Raw genomic sequence first — 25,370 nt, 5'->3', positions numbered from 1 at the left:
ACAACACAGAAAATATACCGCCATACATAACAACGTTCCCTCAGACTGAGCTGGAAACACCATTTACCTGTACGTATAACTCCCACACAACACTGAAAATATGCCGCCAAACGAAACAACGTTCCTCCTGACCGAGCTGTACTCCACAGTTAACTGTACAGATAACTCACAGACAACACAGAAAATGTACCGCCAAACGAAAAAATGTTCCTCCTGACCGAGCTGTACTCCACAGTTACCTGTACGTATAACTCACACACAACACAGAAAATATACCGCCAAATGAAAAAATGTTCCCATGACTGAGCTGTAAATTACAGTTACCGGAACGTATAACTCACACACAACGCAGAAAATATACCGGCATACATAACAACGTTCCTCCAGACCGAGCTGGAAACACCAGTTACCTGTACGTATAACTCCCACACAACACTGAAAATATACCGCCAAACGAAACAATATTCCTCCTGACCGAGCTGTACTCCACAGTTACCGGTACATATAACGCACAGACAACACAGAAAATATACCGCCAAACGAAACAACATTCCTTCGGAAGGAGCTGTATACCTCAGTTACCTGGACGTATAATTCACAGACAACACAGAAAATGTACCTCCAAAAGAAAAAACGTTCCTCCGGAACGAGCTGTCGCCACAGTTACCTGTACATATAACTCACACACAACACAGAAAATATACTGCCAAATGAAACAACGTTCCTCCGGACCGAGCTGTACTCCACAGTTACCTGTACGGATAACTCACACACAACCCAGAAAATATACCGCCATACGTAACGACATTCCTCCAGACCGAGCAGTACTCCACAGTTACCTGTATGTGTAACTCACACACAACAGAGAAAATATACCGCCATACATAACAACGTTCCTCCAGACCGAGCTGGAAACACCAGTTACCTGTACGTATAACTCACACACAACACAGAAAGTATACAGGGAAACGAAACAACGTTCCTGCAGAACGAGTTGTACTCCACAGTTACCTGTACGTATAACTCACACACAACCCAGAAAATATACCGCCATACGTAACGACATTCCTCCAGACCGAGCAGTACTCCACAGTTAACTGTACATATAACTCACACACAACCCAGAAAATATACCGCCAAACGAAAAAATGTTCCCCGTGACCGAGCTGTAAACTACAGTTACCTGTACGTACAACTCACACACAACATAGAAAGTATACAGCGAAACGAAACAACGTTCCTCCAGAACGAGTTGTACTCCACAGTTACCTGTACATATAACTCACACACAACCCAGAAAATATACCGCCATACGTAACAACGTTCCTCGTGACCGAGCTGTACTCCACAGTTACCGGTACGTATAACTCACACACAACACTGAAAATATCCCGCCAAACGAAACAACATTCCTCCGGACCGAGCAGTACTCCACAGTTACCTGTACGTATAACTCATGCACAACACAGAAAATATACCGCCAAACGAAACAACATTCCTCCAGAACGAGCTGTGCTCCACAGTTACCTGTACGTATAAGTCACACACAACACAGAAAATATACCGCCAAACGAAACAACATTCCTCCGGAACGAGCTGTACTCCACAATTACCTGTACGTATAACTCACACGCAACACATAAAATATAACGCCAAACGAAACAACGTTCCTCCGGAAAGAGCTGTATACTTCAGTTACCTGTACGTATAACTCACAGACAACACAGAAAATATACCGCCAAACGAAACAACATTTCTCCTGACCGAGCTGTACACTACAGTTACCTGTACGTATAACTCAGACACAACACAGAAAATATACCGCCAAACGAAACAACGTTCCTCCAGACCGAGCTGTGCTCCACAGTTTCCTGTACGTATAAGTCAGACACAACACAGAAAATATACCACCAAACGAAACAACATTCCTCCAGACCGAGCTGTACAGCACAGTTACCTGTACGTATAACTCATACAGAACACAGAAAATATACCGCCATACATAACAACGTTCCCTCAGACTGAGCTGGAAACACCATTTACCTGTACGTATAACTCCCACACAACACTGAAAATATGCCGCCAAACGAAACAACATTCCTCCGGACCGAGCTGTACTCCACAGTTACCTGTACGTATAACTCACACACAACACAGAAAATATACCGCCAAACGAAACAACGTTCCTTCGGTAGGAGCTGTATACCTCAGTTACCTGTACGTATAATTCACAGACAACACAGAAAATGTACCGCCAAAAGAAAAAAACGTTCCTCCTGACCGAGCTGTACTCCACAGTTAACTGTACGTATAACTCACACAGAACACAGAAAATGTACCGCCAAACGAAAAAATGTTCCTTGTGACCGAGCTGTACACCACAGTTACCTGTATGTGTAACTCAGACACAACAGAGTAAATATACCGCCAAGCAAAACAACATTCCTCCAGACCGAGCTGTACACCACAGTTACCTGTACGTATAACTCACACACAACACAGAAAATATACCGGCATACATAACAACGTTCCTCCAGACCGAGCTGGAAACACCAGTTACCTGTACGTATAACTCCCACACAACACTGAAAATATACCGCCAAACGAAACAATATTCCTCCTGACCGAGCTGTACTCCACAGTTACCGGTACTTATAACGCACACACAACACAGAAAATATACCGCCAAACGAAACAACGTTCCTCCAGACCGAGCAGTACTCCACAGTTACCGGTACGTATAACGCACACACAACACAGAAAATATACCGCCAAACGAAACAACATTCCTTCGGAAGGAGCTGTATACCTCAGTTACCTGGACGTATAATTCACAGACGACACAGAAAATGTACCTCCAAAAGAAAAAACGTTCCTCCGGAACGAGCTGTCACCACAGTTACCTGTACATATAACTCACACACAACACAGAAAATATACTGCCAAATGAAACAACGTTCCTCCGGACCGAGCTGTACTCCACAGTTACCTGTACGGATAACTCACACACAACACAGAAAATGTACCGCCAAACGAAAAAATCTTCCTCGTGACTGAGCTGTACACCACAGTTACCTGTATGTGTAACTCACACACAACAGAGAACTTATACCGCCATACATAACAACGTTCCTCCAGACCGAGCTGGAAACACCAGTTACCTGTACGTATAACTCAGACACAACACAGAAAATATACCTCCAAACGAAGCAATATTCCTCGTGACCGAGCTGTACTACACAGTTACCTGTACGTATAACTCACACACAACACAGAAAATATACGGCCAAACGAAACAACGTTCCTCCGGAACGAGCTGTACTCCACTGTTACCTGTACGTATAACTCACACACAACACAGAGAATTAACCGCCAAACGAAACAACATTCCTCCGGAACGAGCTGTACTCCACAGTTACCTGTATGTACAACTCACACACAACACAGAAAGTATACAGCGAAACGAAACAACGTTCCTGCAGAACGAGTTGTACTCCACAGTTACCTGTACGTATAACTCACACACAACCCAGAAAATATACCGCCATACGTAACAACGTTCCTCGTGACCGAGCTGTACTCCACAGTTACCGGAACGTATAACTCACTCACAACACAGAAAATATACCGCCAAACGAAACAACGTTCCTCCAGACCGAGCTGTGCTCCACAGTTTCCTGTACGTACAAGTCAGACACAACACAGAAAATATGCCGCCAAACGAAACAACATTCCTCCGGACCGAGCTGTACTCCACAGTTACCTGTACGTATAACTCACACACAACACAGAAAATATACCGCCAAACGAAACAACGTTCCTTCGGTAGGAGCTGTATACCTCAGTTACCTGTACGTATAATTCACAGACAACACAGAAAATGTACCGCCAAGCAAAACAACATTCCTCCAGACCGAGCTGTACTCCACAGTTACCTGTACGTATAACTCACACACAACACAGAAAATATACCGCCATACATAACAACGTTCCCTCAGACTGAGCTGGAAACACCATTTACCTGTACGTATAACTCCCACACAACACTGAAAATATGCCGCCAAACGAAACAACATTCCTCCAGAACGAGCTGTGCTCCACAGTTACCTGTACGTATAAGTCACACACAACACAGAAAATATACCGCCAAACGAAACAACGTTCCTTCGGTAGGAGCTGTACTCCACAATTACCTGTACGTATAACTCACACGCAACACATAAAATATAACGCCAAACGAAACAACGTTCCTCCGGAAAGAGCTGTATACTTCAGTTACCTGTATGTATAACTCACAGACAACACAGAAAATATACCGCCAAACGAAACAACATTTCTCCTGACCGAGCTGTACACTACAGTTACCTGTACGTATAACTCAGACACAACACAGAAAATATACCGCCAAACGAAACAACGTTCCTCCAGACCGAGCTGTGCTCCACAGTTTCCTGTACGTATAAGTCAGACACAACACAGAAAATATACCACCAAACGAAACAACATTCCTCCAGACCGAGCTGTACAGCACAGTTACCTGTACGTATAACTCATACAGAACACAGAAAATATACCGCCATACATAACAACGTTCCCTCAGACTGAGCTGGAAACACCATTTACCTGTACGTATAACTCCCACACAACACTGAAAATATGCCGCCAAACGAAACAACATTCCTCCGGACCGAGCTGTACTCCACAGTTACCTGTACGTATAACTCACACACAACACAGAAAATATACCGCCAAACGAAACAACGTTCCTTCGGTAGGAGCTGTATACCTCAGTTACCTGTACGTATAATTCACAGACAACACAGAAAATGTACCGCCAAAAGAAAAAAACGTTCCTCCTGACCGAGCTGTACTCCACAGTTAACTGTACGTATAACTCACACACAACGCAGAAAATATACCGGCATACATAACAACGTTCCTCCAGACCGAGCTGGAAACACCAGTTACCTGTACGTATAACTCCCACACAACACTGAAAATATACCGCCAAACGAAACAATATTCCTCCTGACCGAGCTGTACTCCACAGTTACCGGTACTTATAACGCACACACAACACAGAAAATATACCGCCAAACGAAACAACATTCCTTCGGAAGGAGCTGTATACCTCAGTTACCTGGACGTATAATTCACAGACAACACAGAAAATGTACCTCCAAAAGAAAAAACGTTCCTCCGGAACGAGCTGTCACCACAGTTACCTGTACATATAACTCACACACAACACAGAAAATATACTGCCAAATGAAACAACGTTCCTCCGGACCGAGCTGTACTCCACAGTTACCTGTACGGATAACTCACACACAACACAGAAAATGTACCGCCAAACGAAAAAATCTTCCTCGTGACTGAGCTGTACACCACAGTTACCTGTATGTGTAACTCACACACAACAGAGAACTTATACCGCCATACATAACAACGTTCCTCCAGACCGAGCTGGAAACACCAGTTACCTGTACGTATAACTCAGACACAACACAGAAAATATACCTCCAAACGAAGCAATATTCCTCGTGACCGAGCTGTACTACACAGTTACCTGTACGTATAACTCACACACAACACAGAAAATATACGGCCAAACGAAACAACGTTCCTCCGGAACGAGCTGTACTCCACTGTTACCTGTACGTATAACTCACACACAACACAGAGAATTAACCGCCAAACGAAACAACATTCCTCCGGAACGAGCTGTACTCCACAGTTACCTGTATGTACAACTCACACACAACACAGAAAGTATACAGCGAAACGAAACAACGTTCCTGCAGAACGAGTTGTACTCCACAGTTACCTGTACGTATAACTCACACACAACCCAGAAAATATACCGCCATACGTAACGACATTCCTCCAGACCGAGCAGTACTCCACAGTTAACTGTACATATAACTCACACACAACACAGAAAATATACCGCCAAACGTAACGACATTCCTCCAGACCGAGCAGTACTCCACAGTTAACTGTACATATAACTCACACACAACACAGAAAATATACCGCCATACGTAACAACGTTCCTCCAGACCGAGCTGGAAACACCAGTTACCTGTAAATATAACTCACAAACAACACAGAAAATGTACCGCCAAACGAAAAAATGTTCCTCCTGACCGAGCTGTACTCCACAGTTACCTGTACGTATAACTCACACACAACACAGAAAATATACCGCCAAATGAAAAAATGTTCCCCGTGACCGAGCTGTAAACTACAGTTACCTGTACGTACAACTCACACACAACATAGAAAGTATACAGTGAAACGAAACAACGTTCCTCCAGAACGAGTTGTACTCCACAGTTACCGGTACGTATAACTCACACACAACACAGAAAATATACCGCCATACGTAACAACGTTCCCTCAGACTGAGCTGGAAACACCATTTACCTGTACGTATAACTCCCACACAACACTGAAAATATGCCGCCAAACGAAACAACGTTCCTCCTGACTGAGCTGTACACCACAGTTACCTGTACGTACAACTCACACACAACATAGAAAGTATACAGCGAAACGAAACAACGTTCCTCCAGAACGAGTTGTACTCCACAGTTACCTGTACGTATAACTCACACACAACCCAGAAAATATACCGCCATACGTAACAACGTTCCTCGTGACCGAGCTGTACTCCACAGTTACCGGTACGTATAACTCACACACAACACAGAAAATATACCGCCAAACAAAACAACATTCCTCCTGACCGAGCTGTACTCCCCAGTTACCTGTACGTATAACTCACACACAACACTGAAAATATCCCGCCAAACGAAACAACATTCCTCCGGACCGAGCAGTACTCCACAGTTACCTGTACGTATAACTCATGCACAACACAGAAAATATACCGCCAAACGAAACAACGTTCCTCCGGAACGAGCTGTGCTCCACAGTTACCTGTACGTATAAGTCACACACAACACAGAAAATATACCGCCAAATGAAACAACATTCCTCCGGAACGAGCTGTACTCCACAGTTACCTGTACGTATAACTCACACGCAACACATAAAATATAACGCCAAACGAAACAACGTTCCTCCGGAAAGAGCTGTATACTTCAGTTACCTGTACGTATAACTCACAGACAACACAGAAAATATACCGCCAAACGAAACAACATTTCTCCTGACTGAGCTGTACACTACAGTTACCTGTACGTATAACTCAGACACAACACAGAAAATATACCGCCAAACGAAACAACGTTCCTCCAGACCGAGCTGTGCTCCACAGTTTCCTGTACGTATAAGTCAGACACAACACAGAAAATATACCACCAAACGAAACAACATTCCTCCAGACCGAGCTGTACAGCACAGTTACCTGTACGTGTAACTCATACAGAACACAGAAAATATACCGCCATACATAACAACGTTCCCTCAGACTGAGCTGGAAACACCATTTACCTGTACGTATAACTCCCACACAACACTGAAAATATGCCGCCAAACGAAACAACATTCCTCCGGACCGAGCTGTACTCCACAGTTACCTGTACGTATAACTCACACACAACACAGAAAATATACCGCCAAACGAAACAACGTTCCTTCGGTAGGAGCTGTATACCTCAGTTACCTGTACGTATAATTCACAGACAACACAGAAAATGTACCGCCAAAAGAAAAAACGTTCCTCCTGACCGAGCTGTACTCCACAGTTAACTGTACAGATAACTCACACACAACACAGAAAATGTACCGCCAAACGAAAAAATGTTCCTTGTGACTGAGCTGTACACCACAGTTACCTGTATGTGTAACTCAGACACAACAGAGTAAATATACCGCCAAATGAAAAAATGTTCCCATGACTGAGCTGTAAATTACAGTTACCGGAACGTATAACTCACACACAACGCAGAAAATATACCGGCATACATAACAACGTTCCTCCAGACCGAGCTGGAAACACCAGTTACCTGTACGTATAACTCCCACACAACACTGAAAATATACCGCCAAACGAAACAATATTCCTCCTGACCGAGCTGTACTCCACAGTTACCGGTACGTATAACGCACACACAACACAGAAAATATACCGCCAAACGAAACAACATTCCTTCGGAAGGAGCTGTATACCTCAGTTACCTGGACGTATAATTCACAGACAACACAGAAAATGTACCTCCAAAAGAAAAAACGTTCCTCCGGAACGAGCTGTCACCACAGTTACCTGTACATATAACTCACACACAACACAGAAAATATACTGCCAAATGAAACAACGTTCCTTCGGTAGGAGCTGTATACCTCAGTTACCTGTACGTATAATTCACAGACAACACAGAAAATGTACCGCCAAAAGAAAAAACGTTCCTCCTGACCGAGCTGTACTCCACAGTTAACTGTACAGATAACTCACACACAACACAGAAAATGTACCGCCAAACGAAAAAATGTTCCTCCTGACCGAGCTGTACTCCACAGTTACCTGTACGTATAACTCACACACAACACAGAAAATATACCGCCAAATGAAAAAATGTTCCCATGACTGAGCTGTAAATTACAGTTACCGGAACGTATAACTCACACACAACGCAGAAAATATACCGGCATACATAACAACGTTCCTCCAGACCGAGCTGGAAACACCAGTTACCTGTACGTATAACTCCCACACAACACTGAAAATATACCGCCAAACGAAACAATATTCCTCGTGACCGAGCTGTACACCACAGTTACCTGTACGTATAACGCACACACAACACAGAAAATATACCGCCATACATAACAACGTTCCTCCAGACCGAGCTGGAAACACCAGTTACCTGTACGTATAACTCACACACAACACAGAAAGTATACAGCGAAACGAAACAACGTTCCTGCAGAACGAGTTGTACTCCACAGTTACCTGTACGTATAACTCACACACAACCCAGAAAATATACCGCCATACGTAACGACATTCCTCCAGACCGAGCAGTACTCCACAGTTAACTGTACGTATAACTCACACACAACACAGAAAATATACAGCCAAACGAAAAAATGTTCCCCGTGACCGAGCTGTAAACTACAGTTACCTGTACGTACAACTCACACACAACATAGAAAGTATACAGCGAAACGAAACAACGTTCCTCCAGAACGAGTTGTACTCCACAGTTACCTGTACGTATAACTCACACACAACCCAGAAAATATACCGCCATACGTAACAACGTTCCTCGTGACCGAGCTGTACTCCACAGTTACCGGTACGTATAACTCACACACAACACAGAAAATATACCGCCAAACAAAACAACATTCCTCCTGACCGAGCTGTACTCCCCAGTTACCTGTACGTATAACTCACACACAACACTGAAAATATCCCGCCAAACGAAACAACATTCCTCCGGACCGAGCAGTACTCCACAGTTACCTGTACGTATAACTCATGCACAACACAGAAAATATACCGCCAAACGAAACAACGTTCCTCCGGAACGAGCTGTGCTCCACAGTTACCTGTACGTATAAGTCACACACAACACAGAAAATATACCGCCAAATGAAACAACATTCCTCCGGAACGAGCTGTACTCCACAGTTACCTGTACGTATAACTCACACGCAACACATAAAATATAACGCCAAACGAAACAACGTTCCTCCGGAAAGAGCTGTATACTTCAGTTACCTGTACGTATAACTCACAGACAACACAGAAAATATACCGCCAAACGAAACATTTCTCCTGACTGAGCTGTACTCCACAGTTACCTGTACGTATAACTCAGACACAACACAGAAAATATACCGCCAAACGAAACAACGTTCCTCCAGACCGAGCTGTGCTCCACAGTTTCCTGTACGTATAAGTCAGACACAACAGAGAAAATATACCACCAAACGAAACAACATTCCTCCAGACCGAGCTGTACAGCACAGTTACCTGTACGTATAACTCATACAGAACACAGAAAATATACCGCCATACATAACAACGTTCCCTCAGACTGAGCTGGAAACACCATTTACCTGTACGTATAACTCCCACACAACACTGAAAATATGCCGCCAAACGAAACAACATTCCTCCGGACCGAGCTGTACTCCACAGTTACCTGTACGTATAACTCACACACAACACAGAAAATATACCGCCAAACGAAACAACGTTCCTCCGGAACGAGCTGTGCTCCACAGTTACCTGTACGTATAAGTCACACACAACACAGAAAATATACCGCCAAATGAAACAACATTCCTCCGGAACGAGCTGTACTCCACAGTTACCTGTACGTATAACTCACACACAACACATAAAATATAACGCCAAACGAAACAACGTTCCTCCGGAAAGAGCTGTATACTTCAGTTACCTGTACGTATAACTCACAGACAACACAGAAAATATACCGCCAAACGAAACAACATTTCTCCTGACTGAGCTGTACACTACAGTTACCTGTACGTATAACTCAGACACAACACAGAAAATATACCGCCAAACGAAACAACGTTCCTCCAGACCGAGCTGTGCTCCACAGTTTCCTGTACGTATAAGTCAGACACAACACAGAAAATATACCACCAAACGAAACAACATTCCTCCAGACCGAGCTGTACAGCACAGTTACCTGTACGTATAAATCATACAGAACACAGAAAATATACCGCCATACATAACAACGTTCCCTCAGACTGAGCTGGAAACACCATTTACCTGTACGTATAACTGCCACACAACACTGAAAATATGCCGCCAAACGAAACAACATTCCTCCGGACCGAGCTGTACTCCACAGTTACCTGTACGTATAACTCACACACAACACAGAAAATATACCGCCAAACGAAACAACGTTCCTTCGGTAGGAGCTGTATACCTCAGTTACCTGTACGTATAATTCACAGACAACACAGAAAATGTACCGCCAAAAGAAAACACGTTCCTCCTGACCGAGCTGTACTCCACAGTTAACTGTACAGATTACTCACACACAACACAGAAAATGTACCGCCAAACGAAAAAATGTTCCTCGTGACCGAGCTGTACACCACAGTTACCTGTATGTGTAACTCAGACACAACAGAGTAAATATACCGCCAAATGAAAAAATGTTCCCATGACTGAGCTGTAAATTACAGTTACCGGAACGTATAACTCACACACAACGCAGAAAATATACCGGCATACATAACAACGTTCCTCCAGACCGAGCTGGAAACACCAGTTACCTGTACGTATAACTCCCACACAACACTGAAAATATACGGCCAAACGAAACAACGTTCCTCCGGAACGAGCTGTACTCCACAGTTACCTGTATGTACAACTCACACACAACACAGAAAATATACTGCCAAATGAAACAACGTTCCTCCGGACCGAGCTGTACTCCACAGTTACCTGTACGGATAACTCACACACAACACAGAAAATGTACCGCCAAACGAAAAAATCTTCCTCGTGACTGAGCTGTACACCACAGTTACCTGTATGTGTAACTCACACACAACAGAGAAAATATACCGCCATACATAACAACGTTCCTCCAGACCGAGCTGGAAACACCAGTTACCTGTACGTATAACTCAGACACAACACAGAAAATATACCGCCAAACGAAACAATATTCCTCGTGACCGAGCTGTACTACACAGTTACCTGTACGTATAACTCACACACAACACAGAAAATATACGGCCAAACGAAACAACGTTCCTCCGGAACGAGCTGTACTCCACAGTTACCTGTATGTACAACTCACACACAACACAGAAAGTATACAGCGAAATGAAACAACGTTCCTGCAGAACGAGTTGTACTCCACAGTTACCTGTACGTATAACTCACACACAACCCAGAAAATATACCGCCATACGTAACAACGCTCCTCGTGACCGAGCTGTACTCCACAGTTACCGGAACGTATAACTCACTCACAACACAGAAAATATACCGCCAAACGAAACAACGTTCCTCCAGACCGAGCTGTGCTCCACAGTTTCCTGTACGTACAAGTCAGACACAACACAGAAAATATACCGGCAAACGAAACAACATTCCTCCAGACCGAGCTGTACAGCACAGTTACCTGTACATATAACTCACACACAACACAGAAAATATACCGCCAAACGAAACAACGTTCCTCCAGAAGGAGCTGTACACCACAGTTACCTGTACGTATAATTCATACACAACACAGAAAATATACCGCCATACATAACAACGTTCCCTCAGACTGAGCTGGAAACACCATTTACCTGTACGTATAACTCCCACACAACACTGAAAATATGCCGCCAAACGAAACAACATTCCTCGGGACCGAGCTGTACTCCACAGTTACCTGTACGTATAACTCACACACAACACAGAAAATATACCGCCAAACGAAACAACGTTCCTTCGGTAGGAGCTGTATACTTCAGTTACCTGTACGTATAATTCACAGACAACGCAGAAAATGTACCGCCAAAAGAAAAAACGTTCCTCCTGACCGAGCTGTACTCCACAGTTACCTGCACGTATAACTCACACACAAGACAGAAAATATACCACCAAACGAAACAACATTCCTCCTGACTGAGCTGTGCTCCACAGTTACCTGTACGTATAACTCATGCACAACACAGAAAATATACCGCCAAACGAAACAACATTCCTCCGGAACGAGCTGTACTCCACAGTTACCTGTACGTATAACTCACACACAACACTGAAAATATCCCGCCAAACGAAACAACATTCCTCCGGAACGAGCTGTACTCCACAGTTACCTGTATGTACAACTCACACACAACACAGAAAGTATACAGCGAAACGAAACAACATTCCTGCAGAACGAGTTGTACTCCACAGTTACCTGTACGTATAACTCACACACAACCCAGAAAATATACCGCCATACGTAACAACGTTCTTCGTGACCGAGCTGTACTCCACAGTTACCGGAACGTATAACTCACTCACAACACAGAAAATATACCGCCAAACGAAACAACGTTCCTCCTGACCGAGCTGTACTCCACAGTTACCTGCACGTATAACTCAGACACAACACAGAAAATATACCGCCAAACGAAACAACGTTCCTCCAGACCGAGCTGTGCTCCACAGTTTCCTGTACGTATAAGTCAGACACAACACAGAAAATATACCACCAAACGAAACAACATTCCTCCAGACCGAGCTGTACAGCACAGTTACCTGTACATATAACTCACACACAACACAGAAAATATACCGCCAAACGAAACAACTTTCCTCCAGAAGGAGCTGTACACCACAGTTACCTGTACGTATAACTCATACAGAACACAGAAAATATACCGCCATACATAACAAAGTTCCCTCAGACTGAGCTGGAAACACCATTTACCTGTACGTATAACTCACACACAACACAGAAAATATACCGCCAAACGAAAAAATGTTCCCCGTGACAGAGCTGTAAACTGCAGTTACCTGTACGTACAACTCACACACAACACAGAAAGTATACAGCGAAACGAAACAACGTTCCTGCAGAACGAGTTGTACTCCACAGTTACCTGTACGTATAACTCACACACAACATAGAAAATATACCGCCAAACGAAACAACATTCCTCCTGACCGAGCTGTACTCCACAGTTACCTGCACGTATAACTCACACACAAGACAGAAAATATACCGCCAAACGAAACAACATTCCTCCTGACTGAGCTGTGCTCCACAGTTACCTGTACGTATAACTCATGCACAACACAGAAAATATATCGACAAACGAAACAACATTCCTCCGGAATGAGCTGTACTCCACAGTTACCTGTACGTATAACTCACACACAACACAGAAAATATACCGCCAAACGAAACAACATTCCTCCGGAACGAGCTGTACTCCACAGTTACCTGTACTTATAACTCACACACAACCCGGAAAATATACCGCTATACGTAACAACGTTCCTCCAGACCGAGCTGGAAACACCACAGTTACCTGTACATATAAATCACACACAACACTGAAAATATACCGCCAAACGAAACAATGTTCCTCGTGTCCAAGCTGTACTCCACAGTTACCGGTACGTATAACTCACACACAAGGCATAAAATACACCTCCAAACGAAACAATGTTCCTCCTGACCAAGCTGTACTCCGCAGTTACCTGTACGTATAACTCACACACAACACATAAAATACACCGCCAAACGAAACAACGTTCCTCCGGAAAGAGCTGTATACCTCAGTTACCTGTACGTATAACTCACAGACAACACAGAAAATATACCTCCAAACGAAACAACATTTCTCCTGACCGAGCTGTACACCACAGTTACCTGTATGTAGAACTCAGACACAACACAGAAAATATACCGCCAAACGAAACAACGTTCCTCCAGACCGACCTGTACAGCACAGTTACCTGTACGTATAACTCAGACACAACACCGAAAATATAGCGCCACACGAAACAACGTTCCTCCTGACCGAGCTGTACTCCACAGTTACCTGTACGTATAACTCACACACAACACTGAAAATATACCGCCAAAGGTAACAACGTTCCTCCAGACCGAGGGGGAAACACCAGTTACCTGTACGTATAACTCACACACAACACAGAAAATATACTGCCAAACGAAACAATATTCCTCATGACCGAGCTGTACTCCATAGTTACCTGTACGTATAACTCACACACAACACAGAAAATATACCGCCAAACGAAAAAATGTTCCCCGTGACCGAGCTGTAAACTACAGTTACCTGTACGTACAACTCACACACAACACAGAAAGTATACAGCGAAACGAAACAACGTTCCTCCAGACCGAGTTGTACTCCACAGTTACCTGTACGTATAACTCACACACAACCCAGAAAATATACCGCCATACGTAACAACGTTCCTCGTGACCGAGCTGTACTCCACAGTTACCGGTACGTATAACTCACACACAACATAGAAAATATACCGCCAAACGAAACAACGTTCCTCCTGACCGTGCTGTACTCCACAGTTACCTGCACGTATAACTCACACACAAGACAGAAAATATACCGCCAAACGAAACAACATTCCTCCGGAACGAGCTGTACTCCACAGTTACCGGTACGTATAACTCACACACATCCCGGAACATATACCGCCATACGTAACAACGTTCCTCCAGACCAAGCTGGAAACACCACAGTTACCTGTACATATAACTCACACACAACACTGAAAATATACCGCCAAATGAAACAACGTTCCTCCTGACCGAGCTGTATTCCACAGTTACCTGTACATATAAATCACACACAACACTGAAAATATTCCGCCAAACGAAACAATGTTCCTCGTGTCCAAGCTGTACTCCACAGTTACTGGTACGTATAACTCACACACAGCACATAAAATATAATGCCAAACGAAACAACGTTCCTCCAGACCGACCTGTACAGCACAGTTACCTGTACGTATAATTCAGACACAACACCGAAAATATACCGCCACACGAAACAACGTTCCTCCAGACCGAGCTGTACAGCACAGTTACCTGTACATATAACTCACACACAACACAGTGAATAAACCGCCAAACAAAACAACATTCCTCCGGAACGAGCTGTACACCACAGTTACCTGTACGTATAACTCACACACAACCCTGAAAATATACCGCCATACATAACAACGTTCCTCCAGACCGAGCTGGAAACACCAGTTACCTGTACGTATAACTCACACACAACACAGAAAATATACCGCCAAACGAAACAACGTTCCTCCTGACCGAGCTGTACTCCACAGTTACCTGCACGTATAACTCACACACAACACAGAAAATATACCGCCAAACGAAACAACATTCCTCCGGTCCAAGCTGTACTCCAGTTACCTGTACGTATAACTCACACACAACACAGAAAATATACCGCCAAACGAAACAACGTTCCTCCAGACCGAGCAGTACTCCACAGTTAACTGTACGTATAACTCACACACAACACAGAAAATATACAGCCAAACGAATAAATGTTCCTCGTGACCGAGCTGTAAACTACAGTTACCTGTACGTACAACCCACACACAACATAGAAAGTATACAGCGAAACGAAACAACGTTCCTCCTGACTGAGCTGTACACCACAGTTACCTGTACGTATAACTCACACACAACACAGAAAGTATACAGCGAAACGAAACAACGTTCCTGCAGAACGAGTTGTACTCCACAGTTACCCGTACGTATAACTCACACACAACCCAGAAAATATACCGCCAAACGAAACAACGTTCCTCCGGAACGAGCTGTGCTCCACAGTTACCTGTACGTATAACTGACACACAACACAGAAAATATACCGCCAAACGAAACAACGTTCCTCCGGAACGAGCTGTGCTCCACAGTTACCTGTACGTATAACTGACACACAACACAGAAAATATACCGCCATATGAAACAACGTTCCTCTGGACCAAGCTGTGCTCCACAGTTACCTGTAAGTATAACTCACACACAACACAGAAAATATACTACCAAATGAAACAACATTCCTCCGGACCGAGCTGTACACCACAGTTACCTGTACATATATCTCACTCACAACACAGAAAATATACCGCCAAACTAAATAGTATTCCTCCAGAATGAGCTGTAAACTACAGTTAATTGTACGTATAACTCACACACAACACAGAAAATAATCCGCCAAACGAAACAACATTCCTCCTGACTGAGCTGTGCTCCACAGTTACCTGTACGTATAACTCACACACAACACAGAAAATATACCGGCAAACAAAACAACATTTCTCCAGACTGAGCTGTACACCACAGTTGCCTGTACGTATAACTCACACACAACACAGAAAATAAACCGCCAAACGAAACAACGTTCCTCGTGACCGAGCTGTACTCCACAGTTACCTGTACGTATAACTCACACACAATGCAGAAAATATACCGCCAAACGAAAAAATGTTCCTCCAGACCAAGCTGTACTCCACAGTTACCTGTACGTATAAGTCACACACAACACAGAAAATATACCGCCAAACGAAACAACGTTCCTCGTGACCGAGCTGTGCTCCACAGTTACTGTACGTATAACTCACACACAGCCCAGAAAATATACCGCCAAACGAAACAACATTCCTCCAGACCAAGCTGTACTCCACAGTTACCTGTACGTATAACTCACACACATCACAGAAAAGAATATTGTGACAAATAAATTAACAAATAATTAGGTTTACAGCACAGAACATATAACTCACATACAGTAATATCCCCAGAAATCAATTAACCCACGATAAGGTACATTTACAACACAGGTTAAAAAGTAAACAATGTAACGCTGCTGGTGTTTCACGTGTGTTGAGACCTGGGTGGTGGCAGGGAGTTCAGTGGTCTCACAGCCTGGGGGAAGAACTGTTTCCCTCCCTAACAGTCCTTGTCCGGGTGATATGGTACCTTCTGCCTGAGGTGGGGTGTCAAAGAGATTGTTGGACGGATGGGGGGATCATTGACAAGGCTGAGGGCTCTGTGTATAAAGTGCTCCTGATAAATACCTCTAATGGGTGAAGAGAGACCCTGACGATCCTCCCAGCTGTCCTCACAGTCATTTGTAGGGACTTGTGGTCAGCTGCCTTGCAGACGGTCAGGACATCCTCGAAGTGCTGCTGTAAAAATTGGTTAGAATGGCGGGGAGCCCCACTCGCCTGGATCTCCCCAGGAAGTGTTGTGTTTTCATGTCGGAGAGCCCGGAAGGCTGTGTATACACAGGGTACAAACCCGTCCAACGATGTGCCCGTCCGCTGGTGGTTCTCTGGCACCGAAAGCTTCTGACCGCGAGCGTGTCTGTCCGCAGACTGCTGGAACTCCGACGCGCACAGCAGGCCGTCCTTCAGGGGCATCGTCTCCCAGCTCGTGGCCATCGAGCAGTCGACCCTGTTCGAGATGCCGCTGGACTCGTTCCACCTGCTGCAGGAGGACTGGAAGCTGGAGATCGAGCAGATGTTCGACGAGCTGCGGACGAAGGAGAAGGTAGGTGGGATCTGGGCCGGGAGCAGGGTCGGGGTTCCAACTCGTATATACGGCGGGTGGTCCTGGGGAAGATAGCAACGGGCTCGATCTCGGGGAGACACGGACAGTTTACCGTTGGCATAGCAGGGGAAATGGGTCAATTAAGAAAAAGGTAATTTGGGCATTCGGGAGTGATTTCAACAGGGCGTTCGAACCAGGACTTCCTGAGGGTTCTTAGCCCAGGACACCAGTCGGAACTGAGGGATCGTTGATGGGACAGGGCTGGCGGGGTGAGTGGTGGCAGGGAGTTCAGTCGCCTCACGCCCGACACCCCCAGGACCCTGCGGGGCTGCGAATGCCGGGGACCGTGCATCTCCCCCGGACTCTGCATGTCTCCCTGTGCCGTGCCCCCCAGGAGCTGCGGAGCTGGGAGGAGGAGCTCTCCCGGGCCGCAGTGCAGCAGAGGAACCACGAGGAGCTGCTACGCCGCCGGGAACAGGAGCTGGCCGAGCGGGAGATCGACATCGTCGAGCGGGAGCTCAACATCATCATGCGGCAGCTTTACCAGGAGAAGCCCCGCGTCAAGAAGCGCAAGGGAAACTTCAAACGGAGCCGCTTGAAACTGCGGGACGGGAACCGCATCAGTTTACCCTCAGGTGGGTCCGCGACCGCTCCCAGCGCCGTGCCCCAGCGGGGCAATTCCCTCCTCAGCCCAAACCCAACCCTGCCCTCACCCATCCCGACCCGGACCCTGCGGGCTGGAACAGGCCAAGCCCACAATCTCCACCCCGACCCGTACACTGCGGGCTAGAACAGGCCAATCGGCCCTCAATCTCCATCCCGACCCGTACACTGCGGGCTAGAACCGGCCAATCGGCCCACAATCTCCATCCCGACCCATACACTGCGGGCTAGAACCGGCCAATCGGCCCACAATCTCCAACCCGACCCGTACACTGCGGGCTAGAACCGGCCAATCGGCCCACAATCTCCATCCCGACCCATACACTGCGGGCTAGAACCGGCCAATCGGCCCACAATCTCCAACCCGACCCGTACACTGCGGGCTAGAACCGGCCAATCGGCCCACAATCTCCACCCCGACCCGTACACTGCGGGCTAGAACCGGCCAATCGGCCCACAATCTCCACCCCGACCCGTACACTGCGGGCTAGAACCGGCCAATCGGCCCACAATCTCCACCCCGACCGGTACACTGCGGGCTAGAACCGGCCAATCGGCCCACAATCTCCACCCCGACCCGTACACTGCAGGCTGGAACAGGCCAAGCCCACAATCTCCATCCCGACCCGTACAATGCGGGCTGGAATCGGCCAATCGGCCCACAATCTCCAACCCGACCCGTACACTGCGGGCTAGAACCGGCCAATCGGCCCACAATCTCCACCCCGACCCGTACACTGCGGGCTAGAACCGGCCAATCGGCCCACAATCTCCATCCCGACCCGTTCACTGCGGGCTGGAACAGGCCAATCGGCCCACAATCTCCATCCCGACCCGGACACTGAGGGCTAGAACCGGCCAATCGGCCCACAATCTCCACCCCGACCCGTTCACTGCGGGCTGGAACAGGCCAAGCCCACAATCTCCATCCCGACCCGTACAATGCGGGCTGGAACAGGCCAAGCCCACAATCTCCATCCCGACCCGGACACTGAGGGCTAGAACCGGCCAATCGGCCCACAATCTCCACCCCGACCCGTTCACTGCGGGCTGGAACAGGCCAAGCCCACAATCTCCACCCCGACCCGTTCACTGCGGGCTGGAACAGGCCAAGCCCACAATCTCCATCCCGACCCGTACAATGCGGGCTGGAACAGGCCAAGCCCACAATCTCCATCCCGACCCGTACTATGCGGGCTAGAACCGGCCAATCGGCCCACAACCTCCATCCCGACCCGTACACTGCGGGCTAGAACCAGCCAATCGGCCCACAATCTCCATCCCGACCCGTACACTGCGGGCTAGAACCAGCCAATCGGCCCACAATCTCCATCCCGACCCGTACACTGAGGGCTAGTGCAGGCCAATCGGCCCACAATCTCCATCCCGACCTGTACACTGCAGGCTAGAACCGGCCAATCGGCCCACAATCTCCATCCCGACCCGTACACTGCGGGCTAGAACAGGCCAATCGGCCCACAATCTCCATCCCGACCCGTACACTGAGGGCTAGAACAGGCCAATCGGCCCACAATCTCCATCCCGACCCGTACACTGCGGGCTGGAACCGGCCAATCGGCCCACAATCTCCATCCCGACCCGTACACTGCGGGCTGGAACCGGCCAATCGGCCCACAACACTCTGCTGAAATAACTAAACAAGTAATTAACCAGTTGACTACACCCATTTGTTCTGTGTAAGCCTTTTCCATGCTCCTGCGCTCACTCTGCCAGGGTTGAAGGGTGACAGGGTTGGTGGATGACAGGGTCCCTAAGTTCTTCAGACGAAGGGGTGTATGTCCACAGAGCTTTTCTCAGTCCTTTCGAGATCTCATGGCCACTGAACTGTCTTCACTGCCATCACATCAGATTCAAAGCAGCCACCGTGTGTACAGGACAATCCCACGACCAGTGGCAGTCGAGGGATAGGCACTGAACCCAGATCAGTGTGGGGGGTATTGTCCCTCTGTCACCCCTCCCACTCTGCTTTTCAGACCAGGAAACTCTCCTCACCCCCCCCCCCGCCCCCGTGTCAGTGTGCCCACTTCCCCGGCCCCTCTCCTGTCCCTCCTCGTGTCAGTGTGCCCACTTCCTCGGCCCCTCTCCTGTCCCTCCTCGTGTCAGTGTGCCCACTTCCTCGGCCCCTCTCCTGTCCCTCCTCGTGTCAGTGTGCCCACTTCCCCAGCCCCTCTCCTGTCCCTCCTCGTGTCAGTGTGCCCACTTCCTCGGCCCCTCTCCTGTCCCTCCTCGTGTCAGTGTGCCCACTTCCCCGGCCCCTCTCCTGTCCCTCCTCGTGTCAGTGTGCCCACTTCCTCGGCCCCTCTCCTGTCCCTCCTCGTGTCAGTCTGCCCACTTCCCCAGCCCCTCTCCTGTCCCTCCTCGTGTCAGTGTGCCCACTTCCTCGGCCCCTCTCCTGTCCCTCCTCGTGTCAGTGTGCCCACTTCCCCGGCCCCTCTCCTGTCCCTCCTCGTGTCAGTGTGCCCACTTCCTCGGCCCCTCTCCTGTCCCTCCTCGTGTCAGTGTGCCCACTTCCTCGGCCCCTCTCCTGTCCCTCCTCGTGTCAGTGTGCCCACTTCCTCGGCCCCTCTCCTGTCCCTCCTCGTGTCAGTGTGCCCACTTCCTCGGCCCCTCTCCTGTCCCTCCTCGTGTCAGTGTGCCCACTTCCTCGGCCCCTCTCTGGTCCCTCCTCGTGTCAGTGTGCCCACTTCCTCGGCCCCTCTCCTGTCCCTCCTCGTGTCAGTGTGCCCACTTCCTCGGCCCCTCTCCTGTCCCTCCTCGTGTCAGTGTGCCCACTTCCCCGGCCCCTCTCCTGTCCCTCCTCGTGTCAGTGTGCCCACTTCCCCGGCCCCTCTCCTGTCCCTCCTCGTGTCAGTGTGCCCACTTCCTCGGCCCCTCTCCTGTCCCTCCTCGTGTCAGTCTGCCCACTTCCCCGGCCCCTCTCCTGTCCCTCCTCGTGTCAGTGTGCCCACTTCCTCGGCCCCTCTCCTGTCCCTCCTCGTGTCAGTGTGCCCACTTCCTCGGCCCCTCTCCTGTCCCTCCTCGTGTCAGTGTGCCCACTTCCTCGGCCCCTCTCCTGTCCCTCCTCGTGTCAGTGTGCCCACTTCCCCGGCCCCTCTCCTGTCCCTCCTCGTGTCAGTGTGCCCACTTCCTCGGCCCCTCTCTGGTCCCTCCTCGTGTCAGTGTGCCCACTTCCTCGGCCCCTCTCCTGTCCCTCCTCGTGTCAGTGTGCCCACTTCCTCGGCCCCTCTCCTGTCCCTCCTCGTGTCAGTGTGCCCACTTCCTCGGCCCCTCTCTGGTCCCTCCTCGTGTCAGTGTGCCCACTTCCTCGGCCCCTCTCCTGTCCCTCCTCGTGTCAGTGTGCCCACTTCCTCGGCCCCTCTCCTGTCCCTCCTCGTGTCAGTGTGCCCACTTCTTCGGCCCCTCTCCTGTCCCTCCTCGTGTCAGTGTGCCCACTTCCTCGGCCCCTCTCCTGTCCCTCCTTGTGTCAGTGTGCCCACTTCCCCGGCCCGTCTCCTGTGGTCCCGCCTATGTTTGCGTCTCGCATCTCCAGGTCTGCGGAATTGGACCCACGACCCACAGAGGACACTGGGCAGCAGGCTGGGCCTTTGCGGGTGTGTTTGCAGGGAGAATGATGTTTCCTCGGTAGAAATGGACACAGTTAATTCCAAATTTAATTATCGGCCAACCATACCCATGTATACAGCCCAATGAAGCGACGCTCCCCTATGGCCAGGGTGCAAGACACGGTAGCAACAGAACACAGCACGTATGGTTATGACGTGATATCGTTATGCTTTGTGATCGTTACTGAGGCTGAGATTTCTGCTTGTTCCAAAGGGTTTGAGCACAAGATCACGGTGCAGGCCTCTCCCACGGTGGACAAGAGGAAGGGGCAGGGGCCCGCTGGTCTGAGCCCTCCTGGTAGTCCCCTCATCATCCCCAGACTCCGCGCCATCCGCCGTAAGTCTCCCCGTGGTTCTCACCGCCCCAGTTAAGGTGAATGAGACCCTTAAGTAACTTCAGAATCAGAAACGAGTTTGTTCTCACTGATGTGTGTCATGAAATTTGTCGTTTGGAGACAGGAGTGCATTGCAAGGCGTAGATGCATAGCCCAGCAGACCAGACCAGCTAGCCAGCCAGACAGGTAGACCAGGCAGGCATTCTGACAGAATGAGAGACGGGTGAATGGTACAAACGAGGAATAGTGTTCATGGGTTCAATGCCCGTTCAGAAATTGGATGGCGAAGGGGAAGAAGCTGTTCCTGAATCATTGCCTGCAAGACTTCAGGCTCCTGTAACTTGTCGTTCCTTCCCTCCGCTAGCAGCTGATGCAGATCACAAGTCCTGTTTGTGCGACCACTGACACCAGGTGGACAATCTCTGACAGTGGGTGGGGAGATCAATGGTTTTGTAAAGACTCTGCCCAGAAGAAGGCAATGGCAAACCGTGTCTGTAGAAAAATTTGCCAAGAACAATCATGGTAACGGAAAGACCACGACTGCCCACATCATACACCACGGCACATGATGATGACGCCATACTCCACGGCACATGATGATGATGTCATACACTACGGCACATAATGATGACGTCATACCCCACAACACATCATGATGATGTCATACACCACTGCACATCATGATGATGTCATACACCGAGCTGTGTTGTGGGGGTGCGGGGAGGGTGTTGTCTGCGGGGTGGGACATCTCTCTAGAAGCAGCTCACTCTCTGCCTGTTACACTGCTGGTGTTTCGGGCAGCAATGAAAGTCCTCCATCTCTGGGGGTGTTCAGGGCTTCCTTCATCATGTCAGTAGCTTCCTCTCGGTTTTCACTCCCGTCAGGCATGCAAGTCCCGGGTGGAGACTCAGGAATACCATCACACTCCGATGTAGAAGGATTCTTCATGGCTGTTTCTGTAACCATTTTGTCTGACCAGTCAGGGTTGTCAGCCCTAAACTGAACACCCGAACCAGGAGAACCGGTGGACCACTCTTAGTCGGGCCTCAACAATTTGACCTGTTTGCAATGGGTGACCCGACCAAGAGCCAAAGCACAAAGTCCTGACTCCAGCCAGCGTAGCTGTCGGGTCACTGAGGCACGCGAGCCTCCGAACCACGGCAAGCTTGTGTTCGTCCTGGCGGTCTGGCAGTCTGGGTCCGCTCTTTTCCAGGTTCCAGCTCAGTGCTGTTTCTGTTAAGGTTGTGGTATCTGTCGAGCTGTGGGGTAGGGGCTGACTCTGGAGGTGTTGTCCTTGTGCAGCAGCATGGGGAATTCCTAAATCCGGACCCCCGACGGGAGACCAGAGTGCACAAGGAGCAGCTGGTGAGGTGGGCAAAGACAGACGGGGACACTTGCAAAACGCTAGAGGAACTCAGCAGGTCAGGAGAAGACCAGACCATTCATCAGGTCTCAGTCTCGGCCCGGAATGTCGACTGTTTATTCAGTTCCTTAGATGCTACCTGACCTGCTGAGTTCTTCCAGCATTTTGTGTGTGTTGCTCTGTCCATAGACACTGTCTGACCTGCTGAGTTCCTCCAGCATTTTGTGTGTGTTACTCTGTCCATAGACACTGTCTGACCTGCTGAGTTCCTCCAGCATTTTGTGTGTGTTACTCTGTCCATAGACACTGTCTGACCTGCTGAGTTCCTCCAGCATTTTGTGTGTGTTACTCTGACCATAGACACTGTCTGACCTGCTGAGTTCCTCCAGCATTTTGTGTGTTACTCTGTCCATAGACACTGTCTGACCTGATGAGTTCCTCCAGCATTTTGTGTGTGCTACTCTATCCATAGACACTGTCTGACCGAGTTCCTCCAGCATTTTGTGTGTGTTACTCTGACCATAGACACTGTCTGACCTGCTGAGTTCTTCCAGCATTTTGTGTGTGTTGCTCTGACCATAGACACTGTCTGACCTGCTGAGTTCCTCCAGCATTTTGTGTGTGTTGCTCTGTCCATAGACACTGTCTGACCTGCTGAGTTCCTCCAGCATTTTATGTGTGTTACTCTGTCCATAGACACTGTCTGACCTGCTGAGTTCCTCAAGCATTTTGTGTGTGTTACTCTGTCCATAGACACTGTCTGACCTGCTGAGTTCCTCCAGCATTTTGTGTGTGTTACTCTGACCATAGACACTGTCTGACCTGCTGAGTTCCTCCAGCATTTGTGTGTGTTACTCTGTCATAGACACTGTCTGACCTGATGAGTTCCTCCAGCATTTTTGTGTGTGCTACTCTATCCATAGACACTGTCTGACCGAGTTCCTCCAGCATTTTGTGTGTGTTGCTCTGTCCATAGACACTGTCTGACCTGCTGAGTTCCTCCAGCATTTTATGTGTGTTACTCTGTCCATAGACACTGTCTGACCTGCTGAGTTCCTCAAGCATTTTGTGTGTGTACTCTGTCCATAGACACTGTCTGACCTGCTGAGTTCCTCCAGCATTTTGTGTGTGTTACTCTGACCATAGACACTGTCTGACCTGCTGAGTTCCTCCAGCATTTTGTGTGTTACTCTGTCCATAGACACTGTCTGACCTGATGAGTTCCTCCAGCATTTGTGTGTGCTACTCTATCCATAGACACTGTCTGACCGAGTTCCTCCAGCATTTTGTGTGTGTTACTCTGACCATAGACACTGTCTGACCTGCTGAGTTCCTCCAGCGTTTTGTGTGT

The 25,370-nt window shown here is 48.1% G+C and overlaps 1 protein-coding gene across 1 annotated transcript in view; it reads left to right on the top strand.

Moving 5' to 3' along the window:
• Positions 1-22,693, top strand: part of LOC132388691 (mitogen-activated protein kinase kinase kinase 10-like) — a 167,279-nt gene extending 144,586 nt beyond the window's left edge. Inside the window, exons 4-6 of the mRNA XM_059961066.1 lie at positions 17,860-18,035; positions 18,430-18,670; positions 22,536-22,693. Of these exons, the coding sequence (XP_059817049.1) occupies positions 17,860-18,035; positions 18,430-18,670; positions 22,536-22,693 (575 nt within the window). The remainder of the gene's footprint in view (positions 1-17,859; positions 18,036-18,429; positions 18,671-22,535) is intronic.
• Positions 22,694-25,370: the final 2,677 nt, after the last annotated feature.

This window comes from Hypanus sabinus, unplaced genomic scaffold (assembly GCF_030144855.1).
Source record: "Hypanus sabinus isolate sHypSab1 unplaced genomic scaffold, sHypSab1.hap1 scaffold_381, whole genome shotgun sequence".
Taxonomy (NCBI): domain Eukaryota; kingdom Metazoa; phylum Chordata; class Chondrichthyes; order Myliobatiformes; family Dasyatidae; genus Hypanus; species Hypanus sabinus.
This window is presented reverse-complemented; position numbering and strand designations above follow the sequence as displayed.